At 36.4% G+C, this 20,191-nt stretch overlaps 2 protein-coding genes and 2 pseudogenes across 2 annotated transcripts; 3 read left to right on the top strand and 1 right to left on the bottom strand.

Annotated features, from left to right (window-relative positions):
• Nucleotides 1-923: 923 nt before the first annotated feature.
• On the bottom strand, nt 924-2,773 carry LOC113320371. The gene is made up of 2 exons (XM_026568313.1): nt 2,694-2,773; nt 924-2,541 (listed from the first exon to the last, which is right to left on the bottom strand). Exons 1-2 carry the CDS (start codon nt 2,771-2,773, stop codon nt 924-926), a joined length of 1,698 nt encoding a protein of 565 aa, XP_026424098.1.
• A 5,587-nt stretch (nt 2,774-8,360) lies between these two features.
• Nucleotides 8,361-9,990, top strand: LOC113329533 (salicylate carboxymethyltransferase-like). The gene is made up of 4 exons (XM_026576394.1): nt 8,361-8,472; nt 8,565-9,035; nt 9,111-9,371; nt 9,481-9,990. Exons 1-4 carry the CDS (start codon nt 8,398-8,400, stop codon nt 9,844-9,846), a joined length of 1,173 nt encoding a protein of 390 aa, XP_026432179.1. The 5' UTR covers nt 8,361-8,397; the 3' UTR covers nt 9,847-9,990.
• A 3,550-nt stretch (nt 9,991-13,540) lies between these two features.
• Nucleotides 13,541-15,367, top strand: LOC113320271 (annotated as a pseudogene).
• A 1,438-nt stretch (nt 15,368-16,805) lies between these two features.
• On the top strand, nt 16,806-19,936 carry LOC113329522 (annotated as a pseudogene).
• The last annotated feature ends 255 nt before the right edge of the window (nt 19,937-20,191 follow it).

Below are 20,191 nucleotides of genomic sequence, written 5' to 3'. Positions count from 1 at the left end.
TTCATATGTCGATACAGAAAGTTCTCGACCCTTTAATGCCTTACTAAAATATGCAATTGGGCGCTGATCTTGCATGAGAACAACACCGATTCCCACTCCACATGCATCACATTCAATAACAAAAGCTTTAGACAAATTTGGGAGACTAAGAACTGGAGGTTGAGTAAGTACCTCCTTTAAATGATTGAAAGCCTCTGCCGTTGAATTCCAACTGAAAGAATTTTTCTTTAGTAGAGCCGTAAGTGGGGCTGCAACAATACCATATCCACGAATAAATTTACGGTAGTAGCCAGTAAGACCGAAAAAAAACGCGTAAACCTGTGATGTTCTTAGGAAAATGCCAGTCGATAATACTCTTGATTTTATTGGAATCAACAGCAACACCTTGTTGCGAGATTATGTGGCCCAAGTAAGTGACCTACAATGCTCCAAAATCACATTTTGACATCTTCTCCTTCAACTAATGTTGCTGTAAAACAGAGAGTACTATACGAAGGTGCTGTAAATGATCATCCCAGTTGACACTATAAATAAGAATATCATCAAAGAATACTAGCGCGAATTCTCATTCATCAGCGACTGAAAAGTTGATGGAGCATTAGATAAACCAAACGACATTACCAAAAATTCATAGCGTCCTTCATGAGTGCGAAATGCTTTCTTGGGAATGTCAGGGCCAAAAACACGAATTTGATGATATCCAGATCGCAGGTCTAACTTTGTGAAATAAACGGCTCCATAAAGCTCATCAAGCAATTCATCTACCACTGAAATTGGAAATTTATCCTTGACCGTAATAGCATTGAGGGACCTGTAATCAACACACATTCTCCAACTACCATCTGTTTTGCGAACTAGCAATACTGGCGAAGAATATGGACTGGTACTAGTTCGAATAATGCATGTATTCAACATTTCATTAATTAACTTTTCAATTTCATTCTTCTGAAAATGAGGGTACTGTAAGGGCGCACATTGACTGGTCCATGTGAGTCTAACAGCGAAAATTTGTGGTCATGAGAACGGCTAGATGGTAGTCCAAGCGCTTCTGAAAACACACTGGTGAATTCATCCAATATTACTTTTATCCCCGGTTGAACGTCATCCATAACTTGTACCTCTTGTAACGAAATCAAATGCAACATCAGCCCCTTTCCAGATTGCCAAAATTCTTTAGTAAATTCGGTCGCTTCCAACACATCTACAGAATCAGACTCGCTGGCCTTTAAATGATGTCGCATTCCGTTAAGTTTGAAAGACATAACCATGGCTGTAAAATCCCAAGTAATAGGTCCAAGAGTACGTAGCCATTGTGCTCCCAGTACTACCTGACAACCTCCCAATGGAAGAACAAAGAAATCAGCAACAACAGGTACTTGCTGAAGACTTATCTTCACATTAAGGCATCTTCCTTCACTTTCTAAATAAGTGCCATTAGCCACCATCACTTTGAATTTACCACCAGCACTAATAGGAATATTCAAACGAGTAACAACTTGTGGATCCAGAAAATTGTGGGTGCTCCCAGAATCAATTAGAACAGAAACTTGTTTATTACATAAACTACCAACTAGTCTCATTGTTTGGGGAGTATTCGTACTAACAATCTCATGTAAAGAAATTTCAGGAGATTGCTCACCATTATTGTCTTCTACAGGATCGTCACTTTCACCTGCATCGCAATCTGATTCTGGAAAACATCCCTCTAAAAGAAAAATTCGTGGATTTTTACATGTATGTCCGAACGAATATTTTTCATCACAGTGGTAATAAAGACCTTTTTCCCTTCTTTCCTTCATTTCGTTTGCTGAGATTCGCTGAAATGGTGGTGTAGATTTTGGAGGTGTGGATTTTGGAGGTGGTCCTAATAAACTAGATTGTGTTTTGTTGGGTACTGAATTAGAAGATAAATGGTTTTGTGGTAGCCACGGACGAGGTGAGTGAGGTCTAAATTGTTGGTATGGGGATGGTCGAAATTGCTGATTTGGATGTTGGGTGGAGAACGTTGATGGCGGTGTCTTTATGGTGGCACAAAGTTGTTCTTCTTGAAGCCGTGCTAATTCGATAGCAGTAAGCAAATCTTTCGGTTTGAAAATCCGCACACCTGGTTGAATATCATCACGAAGACCACTAATGAAGCAACTAACAAGAAATTCTTCTGATAAGCCATGAACCAAGTTTGATAGACGTTCGAACTCCTTCTGGTATTCTGTAACAGTTCCAGTTTGGCGCAATTTTGATAGTGCTCCTGCTGGATCTTCGAATTCCTTAGGCCCAAAACGTTGTAATAATCTGATTGTTAAATCCTTCCATGAAAACTGTCCACGAGTATTGTTGAACCACCTATAAAATTGCAGCGCTTCCTCTTCAATATTATAAGATGCAATGTTAAGCCACTGACTTTCATCTATCTGATTCCTATAGAAATATTGCCCAGCCTTGTAAATCCAACCATTTGGGTCATCACCAGAAAATTTCGGAAATTTTATATGCCACGGATTAGTATTAGAAGTTTCTCCGAAAGCGTGCTTCATAAATTTCCTGTTAAAATTAGAATTTAGTGATGAATTTGGTGCCACAGGAGTGTTGGATGCGAGGGATGGGTGCTCAAACGAAGATGATTTTTGAAGGATTTCCGTCAAATTCTTGTTGGTCTGAGGATTTCTGTCAAACACGTAGTGGTCGTCTCTGACTGCTTTTCTTGCTCGTCAACTTTATCCTTCAATGCTCTAACGTCACCATCGATAGTTTTTAATCTTGTACCCTCTGCCATTTCTGGCATCTGATACCAATGATATGGTTATTATTCAAGGAGTAGAAATAAGAGAAGAAGACATGTATAGAGAGTAAAGAACAGAGAAGAGGGTAGAAAGAAAGATACAGAAAAGAAGAAGATATATTTGGATAAACCCTAATGAGATATCCCTCACTAGTTTCCACTTCTTAATATTTATACTTAAAGAGTTCCAACGATACCAGACTCTTACAACCATGAACACATAAATAAACTGACTAACTGAAACATAAAACTGACTGAAACCACGTACATAAAAACTGACTTCCACACTTATCTCCAATAACGACTCAATCACATTATGCGCATATCACATAGATTGTGTAGTTGAGCTTAGACTTCACGACGTTCATCATTTGAAGACGAAGAACTACTAAGGGGAGCTTGTGGGACTTTGGAGACTTAAACTTATCTATCACTTGGAAAGTCTATTTCTACTTTATCTCATATATTGAGACATAAGTCATATTACGATATAGTTTTCTATATACACATTTGAGATTTCGAGCCGAGTTTATCTCGCTTACATATTTCTCGAAATATGTGTTGGCAAGCTTTCGCTTCGACCAAATTCATCTTATATCATGTGAAAATTGCAGAGTAACATCTTACATGGTTTGTGTGATACAATCATTTGGTGTTGTCTTGGAATGTTTCGTTATGATTGTTTCAATAACTTGAAAATTACTTTGATGCTAATAGTGTGTGAAAATGGATATTGTCATCATCTAAGAAAGTTTCAATGATTGAAATAAGAGTTTATAACACTTAACCATTATTGGATATGTAATGTTGTGCACTCTTGCTCATATGTAACCCATGTCCGGGAACCATAGTATGCATACCCGTTTGCGTACTGGTTGGTTTGAGAAATCCGGGAACCTAAGTATGCGTACCCGTTTGCGTACCGGCGTACATGTTCATGTCCAAGAATTTCTACTGGGATTTGAAGTTCGCGTACCCGTTTGCGTACTTGCGTAACTCAATCTTGGTCCGGGTATTTCAAGTATGCGTACACGTCTGCATACTTGAAGGTTAAAGTTCTAAAATCGGTTGTGAACATGAACATAAACATTTATATATTAAGGAATGCAATCTTTGCAAACCGTGGCTACAATGTTCATGATTGATTCGAATGAATCAAACCGATTTTTCTTCAATTGTGTCCTTGTATAAATCTATGAGAATATAACAATTGAACAACACTTTAACTAGTTTCATTTGAGTCATTTGAACTAGTTATGGTTAAGATGAATAAGGTTGATATGAGAGTAATCATATGGCTAACCAAGGTTAACTATTTGTGAACCAACATGGTGTACACGTCTAGGTTCGGTTACATAAACCTAAATGAGGGTACATTTCATTTGTGTGTAACAAGCTAAGTTTGATCTAACAGTTGGAAGATATTAGCTTGGTGTAATCAGGTTTTTCATCTAACAGTGAATATTGAATGCTTTATTACCAAGGTAACTTGGATTGCAAACCCTGATTTGAAAACTATATAAAGGAGAACTCTAGCAACTGGGAAAACTAATCCCCGCACCTCACGTGTGTTACTAGTTGCATAACTAGTGTCGATTCTCCTTTAACCATAGGTTCGAGACCCTGTAGGTTAACGATTTCAAAGACTTCATTTGGATTGTGAAGCCATACCCAACTATTTTCTTTGTAGTTGCGTGTTCTGATCTTGCCCGATTCTATCGTATTGAGTTCAATTGAAATAATTGACTCGAGATTAATTTCTCCGATAGGCAAGATAAAAGTAATCACAAACATCTTCGTCTCGTTGTTTGTGATTACACAATATCTTGTTTCGCTAGTCGATTAAGATTACTGTGAGGTGATTGATAATACTAGGCTGTTCTTAGGGAATATAACTCCGGTTTATCAATTGGTTCATGTTCACCTTGATTTATCAAAAGACGGAACAAAAACTTTTGGGTATTTATGTGGGAGACAGATTTATTCAATCTATAGACTTTTCTGTGACAGGTTTGTTTATCAAGTCTTCGACTTTGGGTCGTAGCAACTCTTGGTTGTGGGTGAGATCAACTAAGGGAATCAAGTGCGTAGTATCCTGCTGGGAGCAGAGACGTAAGGAACGAAGTTGTACCTTGAATCAGTGTGAGATTGATTAGGGTTTAAATACAGTCCAGTCCGAAGTTAATTGGTTGTAGGCTAGAGTTTGTAGCGGCTTAATACAGTATGGTGTTCAATCTGGATTAGGTCCCGGGGTTTTTCTGCATTTGCGTTTTCCTCATTAACAAAACTTCTGGTGTCTGTGTTATTTCTTTTCCGCATTATATTTTGTTATATAATTTAAATATCATAGGTTGTGCGTTTAGATCAATCAATTAGAATATACAACCTTTGGTTGTTGATTTAAATTGATTGACACTTGAACATTGGTCTTTGGTACCGTTCAAGTTGTTTCACATAATAATCAGGCTCGCGGATTTCTATCTATTTGATTTGTTGATTACATTGTGAAACAGAGATATTAAACTCTTTGATATACTTTACACTAGATTGAGTCTGACTGTCTAGTTGATTCTCTAGAAAGTGTATTTGAGTAAGTCCTCTCAGATTGCCAAACGAATTGTTGGTTGTGGTTGTTAGACCCCCGCATTTTCACTCATGATCTCATAATGCATTGTATGTCAACGGCCTCTTTCTCAATTGTCATCAATGGTCAAGCTGAGGGATATTTCATTAGTGAAAGAGGGTTAAGATAGGGGTACCCTCTATCCCCATACTTGTTCATATTATGTACTCAGGGGCTATCCTGGATCATGAGAACTATGGAGAACAATGCTCTTTACAATAGTTATAAGATTTGTCGTAATGCACCACCTATTTCGCACTTAATGTCCGCTGACGATCTTATCCTGTTTGGCAACCTCGATGAGAAAACAATAAATACTCTTCAAAGTATTCTCAATACTTGTGCTACTTGGTCTGGACAAAGTGCAAATATACAAAAGTCGTCTATCCACTTCAGCAAAGGAGTCAGTCCAAACAGAAGACAAGAGTATGCTTGCAGATTGGGGGTTCAACAAATGCAGCTTAATGTTAAGTATCTTGGGCATCAACTTCTCAGATCCTCTTACATGATTGATTCACATGATTTTCTGGGTGATAAATTTGATGCTAAGCTGGCAGGTTGGAAGGGTATACATTTGTCGCATGCAGGGAGACTCATAATGATCAAGCATGTACTTGGGCTAATACCCTCTTACTATACGGCAACTTCAATCATTCCGAAGAAAGTCCTTGAGAGATTAACAAGAACTATGAGAAACTTCTGGTGGGGTCATTCTAAAGAGGTAAGAAAAACTCATTTTATCAACTGGAAATTTTTTGAGAAGCCTAAAGATGCAGTTGGATTAAGTATAAGATCGCTGCAGTACCTGAATAGAGCTATGATAACTAAGCTTATATGGAAGTTTTTAGAGATTGATACTTGCCTGTGGTGTCAGTTAATGAGAGCCAAGTACCTTCAGAAAGACAGTTTCTGGAATTTAAAAAATGCCCAGAAATGCTCTTTTACCTGGTCAACTATGCTGAGTTGCAGAAGTGAAGTGGGAGAGGGTTGTTGCTGGGCTGTTGGATTTGGAGAAAAGATTGATATAAGAAACTGCAATACCTATTCCCCCCAAATGAAGTGGAAAAAGTTTTGGATATTCATCTCACTAGTAATGAGGAAGACACAACTGAGGACAACATATTATGGCTACATCACCCAAATTGCAAGTTCTCGGCTAAATCTTTCATCAAGTCTCTCTATGACAGAGCTCCCTCAACTTCAAATACTGACAACTATGAAGACTTCCTTTGGAAGAAATTTTGGCTGGTTAAAAGCATATCTCCAAAGATCTAGATGTTTATATGGAGGGTACTCAATAATGGTATAACAGTAGGAAGCAGAATGCTGAAGATTTACAAAGATATCAATGCAGACTGCAGATTGTGCAATAATGCACTTGAATCTCTAGAGCATTTGTTTCTATATTTCCCTGTAGCTCAGACATTTCTGTTTGCTTCTCCACTAACTCTCAGAACTGATGAAAACACTAATTTATCTGTGCTTCATTATATTAAGAGGTGGTTGTTAGAGGGTGGTGACTACTCAAAGCTTAAGATGGGAGCTTACCTGTTTTGGACCTTATGGAAGACTAGAAACAATATCATCTTCAACAGGGGTTCCATCAATATGAAGTCCATGTTACAAGAAGCTATTTTGGTACAATCATGATATCATTCCTCAAGATGATAATGCTCTTCCTTCTGAACAAGATCTTTTATATTCTTTTGCTACGGTATGGTCCCCTCCTCCTGCTCCTAAAGTTAAAATAAATTTTGATGGTGTTGCTGGACCTAGAGGGTATGCGTGTGCCGCTGTTGCTAGAAACCATAATTCTGGGTTTGCAGGTTGTTAAGCAAAGTCGTTAGAATTCAGCTTTCATGTTGAAGCTGAAGCTTATGGTGCTTTGTTGTCTATTGATCTTGCTTCTAGTAAAGGGCTAAACCACATCATTATAGAAGGAGACTCTCTTCTTGTGATCAATGCATTGAGATATTAACAATGGTCCAACTCCTTGGCGTACAAAGAATACTGTCAGCAGAATCAAAGATAAGTTACATGCTTTTTCTACAGTTGAATTTAGTTTTATCAAAAAGGAAGCCAATTCTATGACTCACTCCTTAACAATTTTTGCTGTCGAACACCATTTGTCTAATCAGTGGTTATCTTCCCCTTCTTCGTGTATTTCTCACTTGCTAAGTGAGTATTCTCTCTACTCCGAGTAGTTTCTTTCTTTTTCTTTTTTGTTGGTTGTTTTTTCTTTGTAACCTTCAAAACAAAAAAAAAAAAGAAAAAAAAAAGATAGAAATTGTACCTTTCATAATGGCCCCTCTAGTTGTACGCCAAAAAGAAGGATATTTTCGAGCCATTTTCAGCTAAGCCACATGTTAAATTCAATTTAGTTAGTGGGTTTTGGCTTCTCTCACGAGTGAGACTGATCAATTTAGGCTTCTCACAAAATCAAAGTTCTTGTGTTACACTTCTGCATTTTGTCTAGTTACCGTCAATTATGTTGCATGCTTTTATGAGGATTTGATTAAGAGAACAAATTACAAACTGATCTTATGATGTCTAGTTAAACAGCATAAGCTTATTTTTCTTCCACACTGAAGCACAAATTAAATTAAAAATTTCAAACAGGATTTAAAAGTAAGACTACGACATTCATACACACACACCTTAAAAATGTGAAGCTACAAGTACAATTGCAGTTTCTTATACAGAATATAGTTAAGGTTCGCACTAGAAGCTTTGTCCTTGAAGGGAACAATTTTCTGTTACCAGTATCTTTCAGTCCTTGATTAGGAATTTTCTTTCACATCCAAATAAAAGGTGGTCCTGAAATAGAACTAGCACCCTTAGCTCATCATGGCTCACACCGACAATACATGTTCCATGCACTATTGCTGCTTCTTCCCAGCACTGTATATAAGCTTTTGCATATCCATATATGTATAAGCATTTCAGAAATAACAATAAGTTTAGATTCTTCTCTTTACAAGTTCTTTTACCAATCATGGAGCTCGCACAAAATTTTCAGATGAATGGCGGCACTGGTAAAACAAGTTATTCTTCCAACTCATTCATTCAGGTAATTCTCTCACTCATATGAGATGGATATGCTATACCAAATTGCCAATATTGTATTATGCTAATTCTTTTGAGTTACTATTATCTTAACAGAGAAAAGGTATAGATATGACAAAGCCTATAATAGAAGAAGCCATACTAGATCTCATCTCAGAGCATTCAGCTGCCTCGCCATCCAATACTAGTCGATGCCTGAACATAGCAGATATGGGTTGTTCCTCTGGACCCAATGCTCTACTGATTGTCTCCTACATTGTGGAGGTCCTTTACAGAAAATTTATTGTCCAATGGGATGGCGTGCACTGTGATCATTCCCATCCTCATCCTAAGATTCTCGTGTTCCTTAATGATCTTCCTACCAATGACTTCGCCACAACTTTCAAGTCGTTGAAAAGTTTTTATGACAAACTCAAGGGAACCTGTAAATTAGCTGGAAATGATGATGGACCACAGCACCAACCATGTTTTGTTGCAGGGCTTCCTGGCTCATTTTATGGCAGACTTCTTCCCGATGACTCTCTCCATTTTGTTCACTCTTCGTACAGTCTCCATTGGTTGTCCAAGGTGAACTAGCTTAAATTTTCTCTTCTCTAAGAAATTCTTATAATGACAATTGATAAATTTCTCCAATTGGTGCAGATTCCTCAAGGTATTGAGAAATATAACAAGGGGAACATTTACATGGCGAAATCAAGCCCCGCATATGTAGTTGAAGCATACATGAAGCAGTTCAACACGGATTTTACGATGTTCCTAAAGAGTCGATCCAAAGAAGTAGTAAAGGGTGGAAGAATGGTGCTAACATTCTTGGGCAGGAATAATGACGGAGATCCTTCTAGCAAAGAGTGTTGTTACATCTGGGAGCTATTAGCAAATGCACTCAATTACATGTTGACACAGGTATGGCCGCGTTAGCGACTGACAAGCTATTTTGTATTATTTCGCCGGTAATTGATTACTGAGCTGCCAAATATGTACACACTCAACGGTACTACTATTTTTGATGCAGGGAAAGCTTAAAGAGGAGAATTTACATTCATTTAATATACCTCATTATATACCATCCTCTTCCGAGGTCAAGTCCATCATACAAAGTGAAGGGTCATTTTTCATTAGTCGACTCCAGACATTTGAAGTGACTTGGGACGGTGAAGAAGAAGGAATAGTTTGTGGCAATGACGATGAGCAGTTGTATAGAAGCAGTAATAATGTAGCTAATTGCATTCGAGCTGCAACTGAACCCTTGCTAGTGAGTTACTTTGGAGAAGATATTATGGATGAATTGTTTGACAAGTACAGGGAGATAATTGCAGCCCGCTTGTCTGAAGATAAAAGTAAACACCACTGCATAGTTATCTCCATGACAAGAGGGTGATAAGATATTTATTTTGTCTATGCATGTTTTGGTGTTTGTTTATATTACACGGTACTCATCTGAGATGGATCAATCCACCACAAGCAAAAATGTAAAACTCAAAAAATTGTTACTTTCTCCTCTTTTTCTACAAGAAAAAAAAAGTCCCCCAAAATTATTACTAGTCCATGTCTATTGAAGTACAGTTATAGGTTAACTATCCTTCATGTCAATGAACGGAAATAGGCTTTTCCTTAGAGCTAGCACTATGGAGGGTTCATCCCCTCCCTATCCCTCAATTTCCCTCAAAAACACAAATAAGCATCCCCTACGGTCTCCCAAATCCCTACATGAGTACGGATATTAACCCTCTTCCCTACATGGAGGATCACATCTGATCCCGTCTGTAGGGAAGGGAAATCACACGGCTACTGAGTTGCCGGGTGAAATTCTGCTTTACGGAAACTGAATAGCTGTAGCTTTTTACACGGCTACTCAGTAGCCGTTTCATAAATAATATTTACTTGACCTTTTTCATTTACACCTCTCTCACACCCGATCCTAATCATCCATCATTAATAACGGCCCTATCTTCTCCACCGTCGGATCCCAACAGTCATTTTTTCAAAATCCTCTATAAATACCACTCTAATTCTCTACTCAAACCACACCAAATCAATCGATTTATTATTTTCACTTCTTACATCAATTGATTTCTTCTTTCCCTTCCTCATACTACACCTCTTTGATTTTTATATTTATCTTCTAGTACTCAAGTTTTTACATCTTAGTTTCATTAAAAATGGTTTTAAATTTTGTTCAACAGGAAGAGATTGATCTTACTACTGCTTTTATTTATGTGAGTATGGATGAAATTGTGGGTTCAGGTCAAAAAACCTCTATGTTTTGGATACGTATTCACCAATTTTTTGTCCAACGCAACGACAATCCATATGAAAGAGATTGGTTAGCCTTAAAAACCAAGATGAAGAATATAAAAAAAGATGTCAAAGAATTCGTGTCCATTCTTAATGATATATTTCGGAAAACCAAAAGCGGTGCGAGCCACAAAGATGTGGTAAGTTCTATTTATTAAGTTTTTCAATATAGTTGGTGATAATAGTAATAAAATTAAATTTTGTTACATAAATTTTCAGACAAAAGATGGTCGGAAGCAATTTCAGGATCAAACAGGACAACCATTCAAGTATGATGCATGTTATGAATTGTTTAGAGAAAAGGTCCTTGGATATAATTATGAACTCACTGTTAACCAAAACAGTGAGTTGTTTAACAATCATCGCAACTATGTATCACACGAAGATGGTACTGAAGTTCTTCCTAATGGAGAGACTCGTTGGAAATACAAGGAGAATGCACGTCCTATAGGAGCCAAAAAAGCCAAAATGCTAGCTAGACAGAAGAATGATCGTGACCAAGGTATATTTAGAGAAGCTGATGAGGGAACATCTTCGGTTAAGATGGAAGAAGATAGGATCTATCAACAAAGTGCTAGTATTTTGGAGTATCTTAAGGAAACACGATCAAGGAAGGAAAAAATGAAAATGGAACAAGAATCCCAATACCAAACAATTTGGGAGTATACTCAAAAACCGAGTTATCAAATGGAAGAACAACTCAACTTGCAACAGCTTCATCAACAGACTAGTCAAATGCATTTGGATCAAGATAATGCAATAATGTCTATGGACCTTGGTCGATTAGCGCCCAACGAAAAAAGATATTATCAACGCAAGCAAAAGGAGATCTTGAAGGGGATGAATATAATCAGCGATGAAGATTCAGAAGATGACGATGTAATCCATCTTTAGTTGTTTTATCTTCTATTGAGTTTAGTTTTTTTAATTTCTAATCTAACTTTAAATTAAAAGTGTTGTCCTAAATTTGTAGTTGTTATCTTAAAAGTGTTGTCTAAATGAATTTAAATTGTTCTTTGAATTAATAAAATTTCTTAATGTGTTGTAACGAAACGATTTCATATTCGAATTAATAACTTCATTAAACTAATGTTCATTAATAATGTACAAAAGAAATTATAACAGATCATTCGATTAAAATTAATAACTTCATTATCACATCATTAAGCGGGTATCGCTCTGCCCTCGTTTCTTAACATGGTCGACGATAGGTCTGAATACATTACATTTCATCACAGCAACTAATTTCATATGCGGAGAATGCCCCATAGTACCGGTTGCATCTGGACGTTGCTTCCATTCTGGATCAACCTCAAGCAATTTTCCTAACAATTTCTCGAATAAGTCTTCCCTCATGCCTAGACGTTGTTTGAATTGTCTTGCGGTATAACCAGTTCCAGGCGTAAAATAATCATTCATCATTTTGGCATCATGCCACACTCGATCACGCGTTATTATACCACGTGTTTGTACCTCCCTTGGTATGCGTTGTCTAATAATACGCAATCGTTCATCCAAACATAATTGTGTAAACATTAGCAAAGCTTTCTCTTCTTCATCACTAGAGGAATCCAAATAGATTTCATATTTAACTCTCACATAAGAACGCATTAGACTCATTATGCACCTTTGCAAACAACAAAAACAGTATCAATTTGTGTATACCATACATAAATACAAGTCAATCAATTTTCTACATTGATATGCTAGTTTAGAAACATTTCATTCAACATAAATTTTCTACATTAATCATGGATTTTTCACTAAATATATCTTTTATTTACATTATTGAATTGCATATACTACATACCTAACCAACCTAATATCTACAATTTCATCAAAATCAAATTCGAAATCAAAATCAAATTTATTTGAAACCCTAACATTAGAATCACTCACCTTAGACAATTTTTTGGATGAAATTCGAAATTGAAGAATGGATTTGTTTCACCTTGGAGTAACGATCAAACCCTTTTAATTTAAGCCATGGAGTCACAATGAATCAATATGATAATCGAAAGGGGGTAATAGGGATTTGAAAGGGTTTTGAGAGGATGAAAAATTAGAGAAGAAGAAGAAGTGGGGAGCCCGAGCTGGTTTCTGATGACTATAACCTATAAAACGGCTACTAAGTTGTCGTATTGGTCAAGTCAACGAGTTGACTAATACGGCTACTCAGTAGTCGTGTCATGCAGGGAATGGATGATACGCCACCATAGCAAGATTGGCTTCCTTGTGCCATCCCTTCCCTACATATGAGGGATATGGAAGGGATACCCTCCACCATATTGCTAGCTCCTATTGAGACCAACTATTTTCCTTTCAAAGTATTCGCAGTCGACACCTAGGAAAATTGAGGACACCACTATTTGAAAAAGCCAACAAACAGATTCGTCCATTTCCAGAGTGCTCCACTCAACAGAGTGGTATATACCTCTTATTCAGGAGGCAAAAAGAAAACAGAAATGCCAAGGTACTCTACAAATTAAAGAGTTACTAATGATCATTCAAAGGATATGATCATTAGTAAGTAGATACTTACACCCTACTTTAGTATACTATTTGTTAGGCCCAGGCAGACAACACTAGTTTCTTCATATATCAATCAAATGGCCTACCTCATGGGAAGAAAACGACCAATCTGTTGATATAAGCCGATGAAATCTTCTAACTCATCAATTAGTGCCCACTAGGCACTACCTACTAATCCACTGCTATTTTTTATAATCATTTTTAGCATACGCCGGAAATAATAATGTGCCTTTCATTGGCTTGATATTGGAAAGTCTTCTGATCTCCGAGTTTTACTGTTTCTGAAAATAAATCTACACTCTCAACTGAACCCAATATTGTTCCGAACTTCAAATGGACGCCATCCAATACTTTCATATGAATGGTGGCAGTGGAACTAGTGAAACAAGTTACTCTTCCAACTCACTCATTCAGAATAAAGGTATCGAAGTAACAAAGCCAATAATAGAGGAAGCCATTCTAGAGACCATTAACTCAGCTTCTTCAGGGCAGAATATATCTAAGAGCACAAGTATTGCAGAAATGGGTTGTTCTTCAGGACCGAACGCGTTGTAGGTTGTTTCTTACATTATAGACGTAATTCACAACAAATTTCTTCATGGACCGGATGGCGCCCTTAGGGCTTCTTCTCCTCATCCTGAGATTCTCGTGTTTTTGAACGACCTCTCTAGTATTGACTTCAACATAATTTTTAATTCCCTGCATGTTTTTTATAAAAGTTAGGTGACGCTGACGATGGTCAGAAGCAACACCGGTGCTTTGTGGCAGGAATTCCAGGTTCCTTTTATGACAGACTCTTTCCTAGAGACAGACTCCATTTTGTTCATTCTTCATACAGTCTCCACTGGTTGTCTCAGGTTAGCTAACAGTGCACTGAAAATTTTCCTGTATTGATGCAGAGTCCACCGGAATTGAGAAGAGTAATAATGGTAATATTTACATGGCAGAGTTGAGCCCACCATCAGTCCTAGAAGCATACCTGAAGCAACTCGAAAGAGATTTTAAGTCTTTTTTAAAGTGCCGATTTGAAGAAATTGTGAAGGGAGGAAGAATGGTGCTAACAATCTTTGGTAGAGCTAATGATACCAGTCCTTCTAGCGACATGCGTTGTACTAATTTGATAATATTGTAGATCACTAATATTATCAATCTTTGGTAGTCCATCGGTGTCATTACACATGTGGGGTTTATTAGCAGAGGCACTCAGGGACATGGTCTCACAGGTATAATTTTGTTGTTCTTTTCAACTGATGAGTATGCATGTAGAAACCAATCTTTATATTGAATTGATATGTGTCATAATGATCCAGGGTAAGATTGAAGAGGAGAAATTAGACTCGTTTAACATGCCTCTGTATGTGCCATCTCCTTCGGAAGTGAAATCTATAATACTTACAGAAGGGTCATTTATCATTAACCGACTAGAAACGTTTGAGGTGACTTTGGGCGAAGGCGAAGGGATTTTTAGCAAGGGTGAAGATGATGATGACAATGCTATGCTAACTGAAAGCAGGAATTTTGTGAACTTTATGAGATCTATATCAGAATTTTTACTGGTGAGCCACTTTGGGGAAGAGATAATTGAGGAATTGTACGAGAGGTATAGGGAGATCGTTGCACCCCTCTTGTCCAGAGAAGAAAGTGCAAAAACTAAGCATCTTTCCATTGCCATCTCCATGACAAGGGGGTGATATCTTTCTAATGCCCAGTTAGATGTTGCAGAAGAACGGTTGATTGTGTTGACCAGTTATTTGCGGAAATACTGTTGATAAAGTGTTATCTTTTTAACCATAGTAATGCTTCCATTTCATTCAAACAAGAGAACAATTGTGCATATTCATACATATTCCTGGTAACTCTCGTCATGCTCACATTTTCAATGCATCTTCTATAATGGTCCCCTTACCTTTGGTTGCATACCAAAAGGAAGAAAAAAAATGCTGGTCTATTTTTGAATTATTTTAGTTAGTGGGTTTGGTTTTCCTCACTGAGTGAGACGGATCACGGGGTCTGTCGTACAAAGTAGTCAAGTACCAAATATTTCGTGTTTATCGTTTTACTATTTATAGTCCAGTAACTTCAAAAAATCTTGTAATTCTATTCCATTTTATGCTGGAGCCACATTATTGATAAACTTGAACACAGTGTGATGAGTGACTTTGAGTTTTCATGTCAGTTATAACATTTCATTTCTGATTCTCAAAGGGCACGCCAGAGTTTGTGGTCTACATACAATGTGGAGACAATGAAATGTTCTTACATTCACCTTCTATGATGGCCTTCTCTGCGTTAACCATTTGAGCAAGCTCAATACCTGGACAATTCCAAAGTGTCAGTTGCATAACTCAAAACTTTTATAAAATCTTTTTAGCGGTGTGAAGGCCCTTAAACATTGAGACTATTTCTCCCCCAGGCCAGAGCATTTGCAGTCCACACCAAGACAAATTGAGGACACTGCTATTTGAAAAATACATGGGAAATACAGAAGGCAAAAGAAAAAAGAAATGGGAAATCGCGGGGTTTTCTGTATGTCGAAAACTCGGATAGTAGAGTATCCTCCTAGCACTATTTGGCCGGTTACTGAGTATACGGCCAAATGTAGCTAAGCCCCATAGTGCTTACTTTTCAAGCCCCAAAACTTTTACTACTTCTTTTTGAAGCATAACTTTTACTACAATTTAGTTGAGGGAAACTTTTTCTCAGTATATTTTCGATTTCTCCATTGATAAAGAACACACAAGGCTATGGTCTTGGTTTTTTTTAGGAGAGTAAGATTTGGTTGTTTTTTTGTGTGTGTTTGGATGCCGTCAGAGTGTACCTGCGATTATAACACTTCCCAAAAGGTGAACAGATAGGGACCCTATCATCGATATCGACCCTGTAACAGCTAAGGTCACATGGGCACTGCATTAATTGGTCCCTTACGTTTGGTTGCGTGTCAATCCTGATGCAATCAACTTCAATTCCATGTTGATGTAGGCGTTCAGCATTTTATTGTTTATAATTCAACATTTGTGCAGAGCTGGGAAATCTGTTCCAAATTTTGTCAGATTGGGCAAAATTGTATATCTAAACTGTAGAAGGTGAGTTCAAATTGAGTAATTTGGAATATTCCCCCATTTGCTTCTTCAACTTAAAAGGTCGGCCAGCATGTACTGCATTTTAAAAGACGCAAACATGTCATGCATTTCATGCTCCTGGTTTAGGCTATACGTGTAATCAAATTTCTTGTGCACAAGCTTTTTCACCCTGAAGAATATGCACACCTTGAAAATGTGAGACTAAGGTCCCCCTTTTTTTGAAGCGCACAACTTTTCTCATTTGGAGTTTTGCAAATAATATCATACCAGGATTAGTATCTTTCAGTCTTTACATAAAACTGTTCATTGGAACCAAATACAAAAAATGGTCCCGAAATAGTACTAGGAACCTATTGACTCAACATATATGTCTGAACAATAGTGTTGCTTCTTCCCAGCACTAAATATATACATATATGGAAATATGAGTCGGAGTTCTTCTACATTTGAGAAATAACAACAAGATAAACTCTTCTATTTTACAAGTTCTTTACCAATGGAAGTCGCTCAAAATTTTCATATGAATGGTGGCACTGGTGAAACTAGTTTTTCTTCCAACTCCTTCGTTCAGGTATCTCTCTCTCTCGCTCGCTCATGTAAGATAGATATGCCGTACCAATACTTTATGCTAATAGTTTTGAGTTCTTACATTTTGACAGAGAAAAGGTATAGAAATGACAAAGCCCATAATCGAGGAAGCCAGACTAGATCTCATCTCAGAGCATTCAGCTGCCTCGCCGTTCAATACTAGTCAATGCCTGAATATAGCTGATATGGGTTGTTCCTCTGGACCCAATGCTTTACTGGCAGTCTCCTACATTGTGGACATCATTTACAGCAAATGTATTGGCACTTGGGATGATGTACATGGTGATCGTTCCCCTCCTCATCCTAAGATTCTCGTGTTCCTTAATGATCTTCCTTGCAATGACTTCTGCACAACTTTCAAGTCATTGGGAAGTTTCTATGACAAACTCAAGGAAACCTACAAATTAGCTGGAACTGATGATGAACCACAGCACCAACCATGTTTTGTTGCAGGGCTTCCTGGCTCATTTTAGGGAAGACTTCTTCCGGATGACTCTCTCCATTTTGTTCATTCTTAATACAGTCTCCACTGGTTGTCTAAGGTCAGTTAGTGAATTCTCTAATAGTGCGTTCTCAACAAACAAAATTATTTAATAAACTTCTCCAACTGATGTAGATTCCTCAAGGGATTGGGAAAGGTAATAAGGGAAACATTTACATGGCGGAGAGGAGCCCTCCTTATGTAGTTGAGGCATATATGAAGCAGTTCAGTGCAGATTTTAAAATTTTCCTCAAGTGTAGATCCAAGGAAGTGGTAAAGGGAGGAAGAATGGTGTTAACAATCTTGGGCAGGGGTGATGATGTAGAGCCTTCTAGCATAGAGTGTAGTTACATTTGGGAGCTATTAGCAAAGGCACTCAATTACATGATGAAACAGGTATAACCATATAAGGTTTAGTTTGGTATTGTTGTGAACTTTATAAAAGCTTGTGTTGTTGTGTTATGCAAAAAAAAGAAAAAAAAAAAAAAAAAAGTTGAACGTTTCATAAAATATAAATTAAAGTAATGCTGATTAAAAAAGCGATCAAATTGTGTTTGGTAATATATCAGGTTAAATTATTATTTTTGTAGCAAATGACAAAAACAGATAATATTTGTAAAAATAGTTCTATTCAATTTTATTGGTTCTAATAATGATTAAAAAATTTACTATTAAGTATGTATATATGATATTAAATTTACTAATTATTACTCTTTCCGTTTCAAAAAGATATGCTTGTCTCATGTGTACCTTACATGTACAACAAGCCTATCTTTTTGAAATGGAGGTAGTACTATTATTATTATTATTAAAATGAATTATTTTACTTAACCAATTTTTATTATAGATATAATTTATACAATTCGCATAAATAAAAACATATAATTCACAAAAAACAAACTAAAGTTAAATAACTATTAAACATTTCATATTATTTTTATTATTGATAAGTTAAAAAAAAGTTCAATGAAATATTATTTAAAGTAGTTTGGAAAATGAAAAATAATAACCTTTAAAGAATAAAAAATTGAAGGTATATAAATTTACGGTAATTTTTGTCATTTATAAAATAAAATAAGGATAGATAAGAAAAGGAAAATAAAATATCAAATTAAAATGCTTTGTTTAAAAGGCACTTTGCAAAAACTTTACCAAACACTAATACGAAAATATATTACTATAAATACGTTTTGGCTTTAAAAATTTTTTTATCAAACTCAGCCTTAGTTGAACTGACAAGCTGCTCTGTATTATCTCACCGATAATTGATTGATGAGCTGACTAATATACACTCCCTCTGTTTCAAAAAAATAGTCCATTTTGACTTTGTCAAGATATTAAGAAGACCATAGTAGTTTACATGCCTACCCTCAAGTACTTGCCTAATTCATTTCAATAAAAATGTTAGTAATAACAACTACCAAAAATTGATATGGGATTGTAAATAGGAAATAAATAAAAGAAAATTAAACCTATCTGATTTATGGAAACAATATCACCAAAGTAAAAGAGAAAATATTCTGAAAATATTGTGAACATTGTACGACAAAGTAGGTAAGCTAGCTCCATGGTGTTCGGAAAAAAGAGAGATGAAAAGATTATAGAGATAAAAATGGTGTTGGAAGAAAAAAAAAGAGATGAAAAGATTATAGAGATAAAAAGATTGTATATTTACGGAGTATATAACCTTTATAAGGAATTCTATTTGGAACCATATACATTGTCTTCGAAAAGGAAAGAAAGATATATTTGTTTCCTTCATTATACAAATTCCATTAATATTTTAGACTGAGTCTCATTGAAAAAAAAATTATAAATATAAAAAATTTAAGGATATATTAGAGAGTTTATTGGAAAAATATTTGAAACAGACCAAAATGAAATAGAGGACGATCTTTTTGAAATTGAGGAAGCACAACACAACAACACATAATAGCACAAGTTTTTCATGGATTAATATAATACCGGCGTACGTTCACATATCATGCTGAATTGTGATGCAGGGAAGGATTAAAGAGAAGGACTTAGATCTACTTAATATACCTCATTACATACCATCCTCTTCGGAGGTAAAGTCTGTCATACTAAGTGAAGGGTCATTTTATATGAATCGACTAGAGACATTTGAAGTGAGTTGGGACGGTGAAGATGAAGAAACTATTTGTGGTGATGATGATGGGCAGTTGTTTAGAAGAAGCAATAATGTCGCCAATTGCATTCGAGCTGCATCTGAACCGTTTCTGGCGAGCCACTTTGGAGAAGATATTATGGATGAATTGTTTGACAAGTATAGGGAGATCATTGCAACCCGCTTCTTCAAAGGAAAAAGTAGACATCTCGGCATAGTAATCTCGGTAACAAGGGGGTGAAGATATGTATTTTTTCTAGGCATGTTTTGGTGTCTAGCCATATATCTCTCTATCAATCGTTGGTGTTATTTCTAATGTTGTAACTTGGGTTACTTTTCTGTTAATTTGAAAAGTGAAAACTATTACCACCCTAATACTATATGGGAAACATTAGGAAACCCCACAAAAAGGATCTCTTATTATCTACTTCATACTTTGTGGAAAATGGTAGCCTAAAACATTATTTTTTCTTCAAATCTAGCCCAAAGCGTTAGTTTACATATTTTAATAATGACAACACCACCTTTTTGTATATATACAAGAGGGAAGTCATGAGAACTTTCTATTTTTAGATTTTCTTTCTCTCTCCAGACTTGTTTCTCTCCAAATAATTTTCGG

Source organism: Papaver somniferum, chromosome 1, assembly GCF_003573695.1.
Source record: "Papaver somniferum cultivar HN1 chromosome 1, ASM357369v1, whole genome shotgun sequence".
NCBI lineage: Eukaryota > Viridiplantae > Streptophyta > Magnoliopsida > Ranunculales > Papaveraceae > Papaver > Papaver somniferum.
This window is presented reverse-complemented; position numbering and strand designations above follow the sequence as displayed.

Coding starts and splice junctions, on each gene's coding strand:
- LOC113329533 (XM_026576394.1), top strand. CDS start 8,398: ATGGAGCTCGCACAAAATTTTCAGATGAATGGCGGCACTGGTAAAACA. Junction 8,473..8,564: donor CTTCCAACTCATTCATTCAG/GTAATTCTCTCA, acceptor TTATCTTAACAG/AGAAAAGGTATAGATATGAC. Junction 9,036..9,110: donor GTCTCCATTGGTTGTCCAAG/GTGAACTAGCTT, acceptor CAATTGGTGCAG/ATTCCTCAAGGTATTGAGAA.
- LOC113320371 (XM_026568313.1), bottom strand. CDS start 2,773: ATGGCAGAGGGTACAAGATTAAAAACTATCGATGGTGACGTTAGAGCA. Junction 2,542..2,693: donor GTTGACGAGCAAGAAAAGCA/GTCAGAGACGAC, acceptor TAATTTTAACAG/GAAATTTATGAAGCACGCTT.